Below are 13,167 nucleotides of genomic sequence, written 5' to 3'. Positions count from 1 at the left end.
GGGGCCCAGACGCCTTTTCACCCCAGTCTCTCTTTTGTGGGCCCGGGGAACGCCTAATTCCTCAAAGGACCAGCGTCTCCGGTCATTTAAAAATAACCAGACCACGCAGATGCTTTTCAAAGCACAAGTGTAAAGTTATGTACCCAGGAATCACCATTTCAGTGGGCCAAATAAGCATGCCCTTCAGTCTTCCAGACACAGTGGTCTGCACCATTGCTTCCCGGGGTGAAGGAGCATCAGACGACCCTTCGAAGCCACTACCTTCTCTCCCAGAAAAACTGCCTACAAAATGTATTCCTCTCTAACTATGACTAACACAGAGTGAAGACCAGGACCTAATAAGGAAATGGCTTTCTAGCCCAAGGCATACCTCTGCTTGCTAGTGTGTGCCAGCCCCAGGACTAACATAATTCCTTGTCACTCACTGAGCTTGTGACAGCCTTGTGAACCTCAGGATGGGCTCAGCCCACCCTTAGTTCCTTAGAGTTTAAGCAGCCCGCTAAATCTGTCTAAAACTCCAGTCTTAACCCGTTCCATAAGGGATCAGACCTTAATAATTACAAGGTTCCTTTCCCTGCTGAAATTAGGCGATTCCATCAATCTGGCATTTTTCTATTTAGGAAGATGATGTTAACACAAATAGAATACGAAGATTCAGAAGAAATCAAGACAAAAATTGTAGAGGGAGAGAACACACAGGACTCTTTTTCTTCATTTTTGCGTGGCATGGAAAAAAATCTATTTACAAGGGTTAAGAAGAGGATTCAGCCGACAGCTGAGAGGTAGCAGGCCCATTCTCTAAAAGGATTACTAATATCTATTTATAGAACCCAGCAGGCCACCATGTCCTGGATCAAGATACACACACAGTCACAAATACAGAATGGACAGCAACACTCCGCAGAATATTTGTGTAGTATTTTATTTGACACGGTCTTAAGCTTTAAAGGAGAAATTAATTTGTAGCTTAGAATTATGAATTCGAGCGCACTCAATATTTAGCATTGGATTTTAAGGCAAAGGATTATCACAGGTTTCATATGATTAAGTAGACTGTACATAAATATGGGAGAAGAAGCCAATAAATAACATTGCTTTAAACACTATCGAGTCCAGTTTACGGTGAACTATAATAGTCTATAGTACAAAACTAATACAGAAAACACATTTGGAAAGATCACAGTGTTTATAACATTATAACAGCAGTTTTTAAAACAGTAAGGTGCATCTCTANACATAAACTGACACTTCCCCCTCCAGGAACAACCCATACCAAAAGCTAAAACCTGATGAGCATTTGCAAGTTGGTGCCTTCTCAGCGTGCACACCAGCTAACTTGCCCCAGTGACCGCGCCTTTATGCATTTTCATTTGCCATTTTGTCCTTGAGAATAATGTATACATTCAAGCTTACGATTGCTCTTTCCCTGTAATACCTAAATGGATTTGGACTAAAGATCAATTTAATGTCATGTATTGCATTATACTTTCTTCCTAGGACTGAACTACCCATTTTTAAAAATATTATGTACACAATAATAATCTTATAGAAAGTGGGGGGTTTTTTGGCATAATAATATGTAACATACCAGAATACTCGAGAATTTGGTTTCATTATAAAATACAGTACTACATTTTGTGATATAGTAAAATATCTAACAGAATGTTCTGCTCTAAATTTAGACCTATCTGCTAAAGATATGTCTTTGAAAGCGCCTCGAAGTACCCCTAAAGGAAGATTATAATTAGCAAGAGGTCATAGAACCTGGTTTTGGCAAAAAGGCATTTTTAAAGAAGCCTCTCATTTTGTGTGCAAGACTTCCAAAATTTCAGTTATATACAACAGATAACTCGTATTGGATATAATGTTAATGGGAATTAGGAGTTGAAAGTAATAAGAACTAACCTCTATTATTTGGTGTATTTTTAAAATAATTTTATGTTAACTTTGCATTTGTGCTGAGGCAAGTGGGTGGCAAAGAGTACAATTTTATTAATAATACTGATTTATTGATCAGTTCTTCAAAATTCAATACTACTTTAAATAATAGTATGTATTCATTCCTAAATACAAATAGAAATAAGCAGTTATAGTCTAGTGACAGATTATTCTTTTGTATCCCCTAAAATAATAAGGAATTGCACTAGTTTACTAGAGAATGTGAAATGTGTCATCAGGAGGGTGGGATTTTTTTCCTCCAATGATACAATCCTATTTCTGCAAGTATTGTGAATTGTGCAAAAAATCTTTTTGGTGAAGTAAATTCTATTCACTTGGTAGAATACTAACACGTGGTGCTTGACTCTTCCCCCATTATATGGCTTTGCAAAGTGTTTCTCTTAATAATTGGATTCTACAAGATCCATTTAAAAAATGTTAATTTAGCGCCATTAAATCCATGAGATTAAAATTCAGACTTCCTTTCCAAGTAGAGCTCCCCCAGATGTTCAAGTTGGGAAAGCTGTTACCTTTTTAGAGAAGGGGCTCCCCTTCATTATCAGACAAATTCTAAAACTGAACGTTTGCATTTCAAATGCTCCACTGCTACTCCTGGAGAGACTATATAAAACGGATAGTACACTTTGCATTTTCAAGAGCAAAGGGATTCTGCTGCTAGTCTTCAGAAGACATTTCTAATATTGAAATACTAACGTCCTAAAAAACAGAGACACACGGATTGTTAAAATCAATCTTCTTATTTGAATACATCGACATTGTAAGAGTTACTGCAGTTTGGACCAAATTCAGCCACAGAAGTTAATAATTGGTAATTGCCACTCAAGCACAGATAGTAAAACGAAACTTATGGGGGCGGCATCAGAGGTCCCACTGAAACAAAGGCAAGAAGATGATTTGCTGAAGATTGACAGCTGTGAAGTATAGTCTATATGTTCTTTAAACTGATTGCTAACAGCTACTTTACACACTTTACAGAATCAGTACACTTTATAGCATGTAAATTAACACCACACACAAAACTGAAAAAGAAAGCAACAGCAGGAGCAGTATTACTCTACTTAAGAAACTGTATTCTGTGTTTACACATATACACATTCAGATGTTTCTCCCCTCATCTTTTTAGAGGGCTCATAATTTCTGAAAGAATGAGAGGAAGGTGTGTATTTGGGTGCTTTCTGAAGACCTAGGTCCGTGTGCAAAACATTAAAGCCATCTGCTGGTTTCAATTTGGTAGGTGGTTCTAGAACAAAAAGATACAGCTTGGCTCTCAGGTGACTCTAAATACAAAGAATAAGAAGAGATAGGCTCCAAGGAGAGTGGAAAAGGAGGGGAAGACACAAAGTTGTTTTTTGTTTTTTTTTTTATGTAGAGACACTTGTGGCAATTTCCAGAATTCTTGTCCCCCAAAGTGTAGTAACAAATGACCTCAGGTCTTTGTGAGGGCAAGATAATCAATAGGGATTACTACCCTGGGACAGAACCATTGTTCCGACATCTGGCCCTTTAAGGGCCAGGGGGTGGGGAAGAGTATTAAAACTCCTCTGTAGAAAATATAAATTTTATAAGTATACCCTAANNNCCGAGCCAGACCAAACACGTTTTTATAGTGGCAGCTGGGCAACAGCGAAAATCAGGAGGTTGACCCTTACAGACACAACTCAACTTCAAACATGTTTCTTTATCCCAGAGAGTTTTCTCAGTCTGTGATATGTTAATGCACCATATAACTCTCCAAAATGGGGTAAAAGAACAGAACTTTCCTAACATTTAATCACAGAATCTATTTTTCCAGGGTGGCTCTTGGTACTAGTGTTCCGAATGTGAGGAAACACCACAGTACTCAAACAACATGCAGTATTTTCTCTCCATTTTTCCCTCCTAACAATATACATAAGCTGCAGGGAGACTTTTTCAATATCCTGAAGCAGCGGTGGGANGAAAAATGCAGTAAGTGTAAAATACATACCAGATTTTGAAGACTCAGTACAAAAAAAGTAAAATATCTCATTAATAACCGCACACGGATTACGTGTTGAGACGATACTATTTTGGATCTACTGGGTTAAATCAAATACATTATTAAAATTCATTTCATCTTTTTGTTTTTACTACTTTAATGCGGCCACTAGAAAATTTTAAAATTACATGTAACTCACGTTTCCAGCTCTATTTGTGAAACTCACATCTGTTATCTTCTACAGTTGGCTACTAATGGCTTTAACCTGGTAGAAGTTTTAATGAAAATGAATGCTTAAGATAGACAATGAGAAGCATAACTAGGGCCCTCATTAATTATGTGTTAATTTATTAGAAGNTTGCAAACCGGGTTTTCACAGTCCTTGACAGTCAAGCCTCTCCTCCTCTACCTTTTCTTCCTCTCTCCCTTCTTCCTCAATACTGTAGAGAGAGGAGGAAGGCAAGAAAAGAAAAGATAGTCTGCCCTTTTGACCATACTCTTCACCAAAACACCCCTCCAAAGAACAAAACTAGGATTTGGTTTTCATTTTAAATGATTTTTCAAATTCAGTTCAGAGGTGTAAGTAACAGGTACAAAAGCAAAAGAAGATGGAGGAATTTCTGCAGATAAGGGACTTTGCTTTTTGTGGAAGAGTCTAGGTGGAAATGACAAGGTTTGGTATTTGAAGCCAATTTAAAAAAAATGTTTTTTAACCCTAAAGACGTTATCCATCAGGCATCAATTCAGTAGAACTTTCTGTTAAAGAAACAAGGAGGGGCATCTGAGTGGCTCAGTTGTTAAGCGAGCGACTTCAGCTCAGGTCATGAACTCATGGTTCATGAGTTCAAGCCCCAAGTCAGGGCTCCGTGCTGACAGCTCAGAGCCAGGGGTCTGCTTTGGACTGTGTCTCCCTCACTCTGTTCCTCCCCTACTTGCACTCTGTCTCTCTCCTCTCAAAAATAAAGATTAAAAAAAGAAACAAGGAGAGGGCCACACCCCCTCCCATGAGATTTAGGACAATGCAGGAGGCCCAGATACTTAATCACAACAGTACAAATAAAATGACCTGGATTCTTTATGGAGGAGAAGCAGGATAAAATGCAGCTGCCGTTCTAGTCTCCTGCACAGCAGCTGCACTTGGGGTGAGCTGTCCTTGACCTGTGACCCGACTGCACAATGGGCCCAAGTCCCTCAGCGGTTCTGCCCCGAGGGGAGTCCAGCTTTATTCAGCCTGGAGCCTTTAGCTAGGAACTGACAGCCGTGGATGGAAGAGATAAGGAGAAAGCCTGCCCTCCCAGGCAAAAGAAGGTCACATGATTAAGCACACACAGGAAAAAATAAACATCAGAATGTACTATTTAAAGACCAAAGGGAGGACAAGAAGTTGCTGAATCGGAGGTCGAGGTGGGGGTGGGGGGTAAAGTGGGATTAGAAGTCCCAGGGAGCAATAGAACCTACCAGTAAGATGAACCCACCAGTAACCCACCAGCTGTAGAACCAGTAAGTACATCCGCAACCCCCGCTGAGATGCCCAGCTCCAGCAAGCCTTCCCCACCCACTCCTTGGCTGCCCTATCATTTGCTTTCCTTGCCAAGTTTATGCCAAGATACCAGGGCCTTGGCGAATCTGAGGCTGGTCATTTATTTAGCTATTAATCTGGGGCAGTGTTGAAAAAATAATCCAGATCCCCAAAGGCAGGCCTTATGTGTAACTGAGAGTATATTTCTATCGCCGTATGCCACACAGTTCTGAGGCCTGAATTACACTGCAGACCAAACTCAACCAAAAATACTTTATTTCCCAGTTCACTTTGGCTCTGCCGAGTTAGCCTGCCAGCTCCTTTTCTCACATTACTGGCACTGTAATCAATCCTCTGCTTCCAGCAAGCAAAATAAATATTTGCAATAAAAGGAGCTCCGGAGCTAAATCAGCCTATTCCTATTTAGTAAGCCCCAGTGAATCAGAACCTTCTGAGAGGTGAATACTATAGTCAGGATTGGTTCTAGAATATAAAAAACATGCACTTCATTTTTACCCATCATGTGATCCAGACCCCAAGCACTGCACCCACGGGGAGATTCCATTTGGCTGATATACTTACTTGAAGGCAAAATTGAGCACGATTTTCTATGCACATAGTAGATACTGAAAATATAGCTTCCCTTTAAAATAAATAAAGGAACTATTACAAAACTCTCTTATATCTGTTTTATCACCGAAACCTCTCATGAGAATCCTGTGAGGTGGAGAGGGCTCTTTGCATTACTAATGTTTTTCCTTCTATTTGTTTCCTTACCATGGTTATATATCGCAAGCTTACATTGGTTGTATTGAAATTATTGAGATTTGCTCTCTACAGAAATTGAAACAATTTGAGTACTACCTTGATTACAATCTTAGTGTGTCAAAGACAGTTGAAGTTATAAATTGCCATGGAAGAGTTTCCAATTTAACATGGACCAAGAAAATGACTCTGTTTCTCAAATTATCAGTAAAGTTAATACTATTATCTTNGTATATATTTAAAAACCTGCTTGTCAAACCTCAGTTATTAGATTATAAACAGAGCGAAAAAGTAAAAACTGATGACTGAAATGGCACAATATCTATTTGGGGGTATGTATGGAACAGAAGGTATGTAATTGTGTTGATGAAACGAAATACACAGAGTTGTAATATTTTCCAAAACTTTCTACTCTTAAAGTATAATCCAGTATCCCCATTGTTAAGAGATTCTTTCAATCTATCCTCAAATATTTCCACTGTTACCTTCCAGGTTTGCAATTGTTCATGCCACACATAGTGACTAATATTAAAGTTACATTAGCGGTGGTGAAAATGCCCCTGTAGCCTTCATGAGGCAATCTGCCCAAGCACTTGTTCAAAAAAGGGAGTTACTGTTTAGAAGGGAATAAACTGGGGGCTCCTGGGTGGCTCAGTTGGTTGGGTGTCTGACTCTGGATTTTGGCTCTGGTCATGATCCCAGGGTTGTGGGACTGAGCTCTGTGTCAGGCNAAAGAGAGAAGAGGATCTTCCTAAACCTACAATTCTACTCTTTCAGGAAAACCAAAACTTTCAACATATGTAAGTGCTACACAAACTTACCACTGTTTCTAAATTACCAANATGTCATAGTTAGCCTGCTAGTACTTAAAAGGGTGGGCGGGCAGGAAAGGGTCCAATTGTTCTGAAGTTCCTAGAAATGAAACTGATATGTTGAACTAGATTATCACTTCTAAGTGCTCTAGGTTTAAGGTCTCAAGGATGAATGGTAGAAGGGTCAGCAAACAGAAACAGAAGGTACCTTCCGGGGATACTTTTGTTCATTGCCATATCCTGAGATTCTAGTCTAGGATACTGAATAAATACACTTGTGAAGTGAAATCCTGGAGGTGAATCCTCATTCTGTCCCTTCCTGGCTGTGAGACTTTGGATCAATGGCCTTAATCACCTCAAGGGGTTATTGGATGATGAAAAAAAAGCATGTATTCCATTAAGCCTTGTATACTGGATGCTTATTCCTTTCAGCCTAAAGAAGCCAAAGGAAATAACTTTAAAACCAGATGCTGAAAAGCAGGTACCACCATCATTTCAAAAGGAGACTACTCCATACAAGGCATTTTGCCTTAAGGCTTTCTGGGAGGGCCAGGACTACTTATGGAAGAACCTCTAGAACCCAACTTTGGGAATCATCTGAAAGCTGTTATTTATGTAGTGCTGCCCCAACCTGAGTATTTTCAAAATTGAACAACTGAGGCCAATTTTATATATTTATATCTGAGGATATGAAAATGAAATAAAAAAAGGTGTATGTTTTTCAAAACCATTTTGTCCAAGCTTGTTCTGATGAGTGCAAACGTACAGTCATAAAATATCCAAAGGTAGTTCTTACCTTTCTTCAGCCACAGATTCTTTGAGAATCTTATGAATGCTAGAGAACCTCTTCCCAGAAAAATGAGCATGCACACACACACACACACACACACACACACACATTCTTAGCCAACAGAATATTCCCAACTCCTCTCAGTGTATCTATAAATCAAGAAGTTAGGAACAACTGAACTTAATAAGTGTTTAGGCTTACATGGAGATAGATGTAGAATACGTATATATATATATTTTTTACATCTATCACATATGCAAATATTTAATAACTATTAATAATTCTTAAATCTTACATAGTACGCAAGTCCCTCCCCACTCTGATATATGAAATTGCCAGTGGCCAAATATTAGGAAAGGGTAAGTGTGTGTTCTGATCTGACAGATGCTTCTACAGTGTTCTGCAAACCCCTATTTACCTGAAGTAGTTTTACAACGTCTGTGTATTTACAGCAGGGTTGGATTTAATATGGCAACTTGGCTCAGTGGGTATTGTAGACAGTTTCTAGCGGAGCCTGTGTCTTGGACAGTAAGGTGATCAGCCAGGGAGTTCAGTCATGTGTTAATCTAATAGCAAAAAATTAGCAATGTTCTTTTCACCATCACCGGGTCCCTTCTTCAGCCAGGGTCTGCCTGTCCCAGGGGACACAGTATTCCTTCAAAGGCAGAAACGACACACCTTTGTAGTGGCTACCCTGATCTTTGAGATGAGTGAGTGATTTTTACCATGAGGGTATTCTACAATTCAGCTGATAGCTTCATAGGGATTACATAAGCATTTTAATATTGATTAACAACAGACAATATATAGCTCACGCTTCAAACACTTGACAGCAACACTTGTCACAGTATTTGCTAGCCTATGAGTTTTACTCTTCTAACTGAGCCTTAGGAAAGAAAAAGGAACCAGGAAAAAAGATGCAAGGCCTAAAGAAACTTTCAGGTTTTAAACTAAGTTATGATATATTTTGGGGTGGCCGGCTGGCTCAGTCGGAAGAGTGTGCGACTCTTGATCTTGGGGTTGTGAGTTTGAGGCCCAGGTTGGGTGTAGAGATTACTTAAAAATAAAATCTTAAAAGTTGTGATATGTTTCCTTTAAAGTGACCAGCGTAGTGATTAAAAATAGAGATTCACATGCAAACTTCTCCATTCAGTAAAAATCCTGAATTTCAACAAGTAAAGGCATTGGGACAATCATTTGTCCTTCAGCAACCTGACATTTCATCCCTCCTAGCAATTTTCAGCTGGGCAATTACTTTAGCTTTTGATTGTGTTTATTTCTGAATTTAGGGGTGGAGGGCACCCACAAATGGTCAAATTCTTTTTCCAATTGTAAAGGTATCGGCATTTTATTACCCTAGTCCACATTTCAGTTTTGGTTTGTATGCCATAACTGAAAAACAGACGATTTCTCTTTTCCTTTTCCTTCTGATCTCAGGTTTCACATCTACTCCCTGAAATGTTAAATCTCTACAGTTTTTAGAGGAGTTGTGGTGTCTTTATTTTGCAGGTTCTCAAACTCTTCTCCCTTAAGTCTGGCACCTGCCTTCACCTGCCTTCTCCGTCCGTTCCTTCCTTCCTTCCTTCCTTCTTTCCTTCCTTCCTTCCGGGGCGGCAATGTTAAGGCTCATGGTTGTGATACCAGTGAATGTGGCTTATGTGGAAACTGCCTCGGGTAGGCTCGGGAAATCTCAGGGACCTTCTGCAGGGCCACAGTGGGAGATGGAGCCTTCTAGACAAAGACGCTGAAGAGAGGGAACTCCGCCTGATTGGGCTGCAGCAGATCGATCAGAAAGCACACGGTCCCGGAGAAGCCTTCATACAAGCTGTATATACTTTCAAGGACCCGAGACCCGGCCTTGAATTCCTCAGTAAATAAAAACTCAGCAAACCTAAGAGAAGAAGAAAATATAAACAGTTTTAACATATGATTAGCCTTGGACTGCTTCTTCCTACTCTCTGCTAAGTTAAAGGTTTAGCACCATTTTCTTTCCAGAACTGTATAATATTTCAAGAAAGCCTTTTTCTTCTGTTTGTTTTTTTTTTTTAAAGAGGATCCGTTATATCATTGTGTATGTTTCACAATAAACTATCTTGACAAGCAAATTCAACTATTGTCAGAGTTTGCAAAGCAGAGCAGTTTGGTATTTTCTGAGGATTTCATTCCTTTTGTCATCCATTAATTAAAAGTAAAAGAGACAGATAAATAGCCATATTTTTTATTTATCTTGCATAGAAGCAAGCTGATATATGACTGTTCCTTTAAAAGAGCAAATACACTGTGTTTCTGCAGGCCTATCATTTCTGAGCTGGGTTTCATTTATATGTGACAGAGAGCAGAGGCTGTGAAAATAAATGGGCAAGATTTTATACAATCTGTGCTTTGGGCAAACAAAGGAATAAGATGAATGGGAAAAGGCAAGCAATATTTTATAATCATGACATCAAATAGCAAACTCAGCTACAAGATAGATTATTTTTAGGACATCTGCCTTAAAAATAAATCACCGGCCTCTAGATTCTCTATGAAGGATCCTTTTTCTTCTACCTGAATTTGCCACAAATCCTATCCAAATTATTTATAATGAGTAACATTTTTAGTAGTTTACAGCTTTGAAAGTGCTATAACCTGTGTCATCTCTTTAGGGTCCTGCTCTATTTATTTCTGTCAACAACACAATCACCGATTCAGAGCCCGGAACTCACAGGTTGGTAAGGCCTGAGAGCTGAAACTGCCATAAATTTAGATTATTGCTACTATGTAAGGGGGATGCCTGCAAGGCATAATTACTTATTTGATCCTTTTTAGGGCTCATGGAATTATCAAGAGCAGCTTAAAATAAGTCAGCAGGGAACATATTGCAATTCAGTTTGGTATAATTTTTCTATCAACTGCTTTCCTGAATATGTACTTTTTAAATGGAATTCAAAGATTTTAAACAGGAGAATAATGTCGCCTCTTAAGAGTTAATTCAAAATTTGTAATTATGCAATGGAACTTCAAAGTATAGCTTCAAGGAGTCATAACCTTTACGGTGCCACAGATCATCTTGCAGTCTGGCCTCCTTCCAGAAAAAAGTCTTCAAGATCAGAAAATAAAATACACAGGATTCCCAAGGAAATTCATTATATTAAGACACAATTAGCGGAAGTTTTTAAAGCAAATTTGTGAAATAATAATATACGTGTTCTTGACTAACACATTAAATAACAAGATCTAGTAGCGAGTCTAATAGCTGCTGACATTTCCAAGTAGCAATGAGAGTCAAATATATTTCATAACATCTGCAATAAGAGTAATATGATGTGAGAATATCTATGACTTCTACCGGTGAGAGTCACAGCCACTGCTACCTCTCTTGTGGCTTATTACACACATTCAGCGTTGAAGGCAATGCGACCTTTAAGTTCAAGATATAATCCTTTTCTCAGGTAAATTCACAAACCCTAGACTAAGAAGCTGTGGTATAGCAGAAACAGGAAGCGCTTTGGGGTTGAGATACCCAACTCTGATAATTTCATGTTATACGGCCTTGGGCAAATTTCTTAATCTGACTTTAAAATGGTGAAGTTGCAGAATTCTGTAAGATTATCTGCCAAGATTAAAGATATCATATATTAGGCTCTGAGCATATGACAAGCGTTTGATATACCATTCCTCACATAAACATAGCAGAATATTTATAAAACAGATTATACCATTCCACCATACTTTAAAAGAAACCCATAATTAATTTTGCTTTTTCTCCTTCTGACCTTTTGTTCCCTAGGCTTCGATTTATTTATTACATTACTGAAATTATAGTCTGTATAATATTTAGTATTCTACATTTTTTACTTAAAAATAATATGATAAACACTTTTGTGCTTTTCAAAATAATTTCTAAATGCTTTATAACAATTTATAAGAGTACCAGCAATGTAGGAGAGTAATAGTTTCATTGTGTTCTGACCGGTATAGTGTGTTATCATATTAAAATGATAATGACTGTTTAAAAATCTACCCACTGAGGCAAAATTCATTTTTCTAAAAAATAGAGTCTGAGAACATTACGTATCAAAACCCACTGACCATAACAAAAATTGAACCCAGGAAAATTGATTCATGTGAGAATTTTATTATTATTATCAGAAAGATGTAAGGTATTCTAATTAAACTTTTCTTTGACTATAGGAAATAAAGGAAAAGAACACTAGAAAAATCCAAATAAAAGCAGAAAGTAATGAGAGAAGCAGTAAAAGAAAAACAAAAAGAATCAATAAACAAAACCAAAACTCAGTTCCTTGAAAGGATGAACAACATAGACAAAATGCTGGTGTTTGACCAAAAAGGAAAGGTATTAGGAATCCAAAAGGGCATATAATCACAGATGTGGGGAATTTAAAATATCATGGAACTCTACTATTAAAGCTTTACATCAAATGTTTGAAAATCCATATGAACTAAAGTACTTTTATAGAAATATATTCGCTACCAAAATTAATTCAAGAAGAGGCAGAAAACCTGAATAAATAAATAATGATAGAAAAATCTGAAACCATTATCAACTATTTTTCTGCAACTATAAATTTCAACTGATGACCAAATAATGTTTCTTATGGAAAGGTACATATATTGTTTGACATCACTGTTTCAGGAACTGACAAAATAAGGCAAGTTTCCCCAATATGGCCCATAGCATATTTAACTTTGAATTATAATGTAGTAGAAATTTCAATACACTAAAGCAATAAGTACAGTGACTCCCAAATATTCATATACTACCTGCACATTTTCAGGCTCTACCTATAAGTGAGAAATGGAAGCTGTGTGAAGGGCCCTGGACCCTGGAACCTTATAACGAAGACTTTGTAAGCTAGGACTGGCCTGCCAGAAAAATAGAGGGGTTCTTCTGGCCATTTTTGTTTGTTTGTTTGTTTGTTTGTTTGTTTATTTCTGAGAGGAAGAAAGAGCAGAAGCAGGGAAGAGAGGCAGGAGGAGAGAGAGAATCTTAAGCAGGCTCCACACTCAGTGTGGAGCACAACATGGGACTTGATCCCATGACCCTGAGATCATGACCTGAGCCAAAATCAAGAGTTAGATGCTTAACCAACTTACCCACCATGGTGCCCCATTCTGGCCCTTTTTAATAGGCTTTCTACGGCATGGCAATCTCTGATGAAATCTATCCCAAAGCTGATGTTGCATTTGTCTAGACAGAATCCCAACTCACTTTCTTTTTCTACATTTGGGAAATACTGGGTCAGGCTGCAACCAAACAGATTAGGCAGCCATGAATCAAAATATGTTAACGGAATTCCTAAACAATAAAGCTTCAACTGGAGGAGTGACATACGTTAGTATTTTTCCTTCAGTGCATACACGC

General features: G+C 38.2%; 2 protein-coding genes across 2 annotated transcripts in view; both read right to left on the bottom strand.

The window, feature by feature from the left end:
• XK (X-linked Kx blood group antigen, Kell and VPS13A binding protein) overlaps window positions 1-7,243 on the bottom strand; it is a 53,510-nt gene extending 46,267 nt beyond the window's left edge. The window contains exon 1 of the mRNA XM_077765092.1: window positions 7,221-7,243. Within this exon, the coding sequence (XP_077621218.1) occupies window positions 7,221-7,243 (23 nt within the window). The remainder of the gene's footprint in view (window positions 1-7,220) is intronic.
• An 833-nt stretch (window positions 7,244-8,076) lies between these two features.
• The window catches only part of LANCL3 (LanC like family member 3), a 150,567-nt gene continuing 145,476 nt past the window's right edge, over window positions 8,077-13,167 (bottom strand). The window contains exon 8 of the mRNA XM_077765087.1: window positions 8,077-9,693. Coding sequence (XP_077621213.1) covers window positions 9,534-9,693 — 160 coding nt within the window. The 3' untranslated portion in view covers window positions 8,077-9,533. The remainder of the gene's footprint in view (window positions 9,694-13,167) is intronic.

The sequence above is a fragment of the Crocuta crocuta genome, unplaced genomic scaffold, assembly GCF_008692635.1.
Source record: "Crocuta crocuta isolate KB4526 unplaced genomic scaffold, BGI_CrCroc_1.0 scaffold301, whole genome shotgun sequence".
Lineage (NCBI taxonomy): Eukaryota > Metazoa > Chordata > Mammalia > Carnivora > Hyaenidae > Crocuta > Crocuta crocuta.
Note: the sequence above shows the minus strand (reverse complement) of the source record. Positions and strands in the feature narration are given on the sequence as shown.